The 2,128-nt window shown below is 36.6% G+C and overlaps 1 protein-coding gene across 1 annotated transcript; it reads right to left on the reverse strand.

The window, feature by feature from the left end:
- Positions 1–256: 256 nt before the first annotated feature.
- Positions 257–827, reverse strand: LOC122657925 (EG45-like domain containing protein). The gene is made up of 2 exons (XM_043852724.1): positions 669–827; positions 257–555 (listed from the first exon to the last, which is right to left on the reverse strand). The coding sequence occupies exons 1-2, from the start codon at positions 775–777 to the stop codon at positions 278–280; spliced, it is 387 nt and encodes a 128-aa protein (XP_043708659.1). The 5' UTR covers positions 778–827; the 3' UTR covers positions 257–277.
- Positions 828–2,128: the final 1,301 nt, after the last annotated feature.

Below are 2,128 nucleotides of genomic sequence, written 5' to 3' on the forward strand. Positions count from 1 at the left end.
TTCTTCCTTTATTAGTCAATAAAAACATAAACATTAGCTAGCCATGGAGACCTTATTCAAAAACAATTTTATTATCTTCTCAAGAACAACTTCAAACCCTGCAGTTGAGAAGACAATGAACACACTTATCAGAATCCTTTTATTTGATGGTGAAGATCAATCAATTTAACTAATTATATATGACTGAGTGACAAAGTAACAGCACTAATTCTAATGTTAATTTACCAGAAAATTAAATTATATAGGGATTGTCCATGCATTCATGCTTACTAATTAATTAATAATAATCGATGTAGATTTTGCCGGCATTGAGATCGGCGATGGTGGAAAAAGCTTCTTGAGACAAATCAAGGGTTCCTTGGCAACCGGAAGGGCAATAATCGACGATCTTAATGGTTACACTTGTATTGTAGCAAGGTTGTGTCACACCTTGGTTTGTAGGCCCAGTGCATGTCACTGTGTAGTATGTACCACATGCTGCTCCATTGTTCCAAACTGCATCACTTGCTGCTGCGATCATAGTCCCTTCGTCTTCATACCCATAGCATGATGAGGCTATCAAAATTAATTAAACACAAATTATTTATTTAATTTGTTCAGATCAATAAAATGAGAATTGCAAATAAGGAAGATGATCTTAATTAATTAATTAATTAGTGGGAACTTACGAACATAAGGTGCGGTGTAGTAAGTGGCAGTTCCACTTGCTGCCGAACCAACAGAGGTTAGAGCTATAACCATAGCCATCACCATTAGAACACGAAGCTCCATGCCCATATTTCTTAAGAAGATTCAAATCTCTTAATTTTACTGTTACTACAAAAGTAGAAGGAACTCTTAAACTCTTCTCTTGGCTTTCTTGCTTTTAAGGGTGAGAGAGGTTGCATGTCCTTTTATAGAGGAGCAAGAAGAGGAAAGGCATTTGTACATCTTCACTGAACCAAATGACTTCTAATAAAAATAGGCACATCTGTCCCAAATGACTTAACTTCTAGCAAGACTTGCATTACAGAGAAAGAGAAAGTGAAAGAGAGAGATTCTAATATGACCAGGTCTAGTGAACATAACACATTCTGGTCAAAGTCTTTTGTATAATCTGCTTCTTATTTGTTCCCCTGCGGGTTTGGGGGAGAGAATTAAATCAATTAATGCGTGATGTGCGTTGGCGGTATGGTCCTCAAATCCCAAACGTATATTCCAGGGATATACAGTTTCTTTCATATCACATTCGAAGGGTTGAAGTTTCTATGAGGTTCAAACCATGTGAATGTGTTGCACATATCTTAAGCTATTTATGAGATTAAATTTCAAACCAAACTAATTTCCCCGTGTTTTAATATTCTGTTTTAAAGTATTGCGTAAAATTATTAAACTTGCTTGAAGAACAAGGACCTTTTTAAAACACAAGGGCTACTAATTAATGGCCATACAAGTGGGAATGATTACCAATGAGAGTGTGAGTAGAAGCATCATGGAGGCAGGATTTCCGCATTTCAAAGGGGTGGGGCAGTCGTTTTGTGATTTTTGTCCCCCACTATGTTTAGGCGTGGGCAGTACACTCTCTCATCGAAAACGTTTCTCCATAATTCATTCTCTTAGGGATTTCACATATCCAACGGTTAGAGTGACTAAATCATCTATCCATGTTGCAAAACAGAGTGTTTATGTGAAAATATCTCACACACTATGCGTGTAGTACACGTTTTCCTATGATTGGTTACACAATTTAGATGTCATTTCTCAGAATGCCCATTGGTTCCATTATCTCACTATGAACACATAATCAAAAGGGTGAGGTTATTCGGTTATTCTAGGAACACAGATTCTAAAGGATTCACTATTGGTGGCACCGACCTAAACCTAAACAGAAAAAAGTCTTTGGACTGTCTAGATCTATTTAGTTTTCACTACACGAAAAGTCTGCCTTAGCGTCCGTATTTACCAATGTTAAAGCCCAGAAAATCGCAACTATATCATTTACCAATAGTTATTTTCCTCACTGGAAATCTACCGCAAATTGTGTTGCAACTAATGAATTCTGGCGATATTAGCTACTAGGTGTGTTTGTCGATTTAGTGACGGTGCGTAATATTACCAATACTAAATAGTTTACATTTAGTTATGGTAA

This window comes from Telopea speciosissima, chromosome 4, assembly GCF_018873765.1.
Source record: "Telopea speciosissima isolate NSW1024214 ecotype Mountain lineage chromosome 4, Tspe_v1, whole genome shotgun sequence".
NCBI classification, from domain to species: domain Eukaryota; kingdom Viridiplantae; phylum Streptophyta; class Magnoliopsida; order Proteales; family Proteaceae; genus Telopea; species Telopea speciosissima.

What these genes read in the sequence shown, in the direction of transcription:
- LOC122657925 (XM_043852724.1), bottom strand. Translation starts at nt 777, where the DNA reads ATGGGCATGGAGCTTCGTGTTCTAATGGTGATGGCTATGGTTATAGCT. An exon ending in CTACACCGCACCTTATGTTC is followed by an intron (nt 556 to 668) that starts GTAAGTTCCCAC and finishes TAATTTTGATAG; the next exon opens with CCTCATCATGCTATGGGTAT.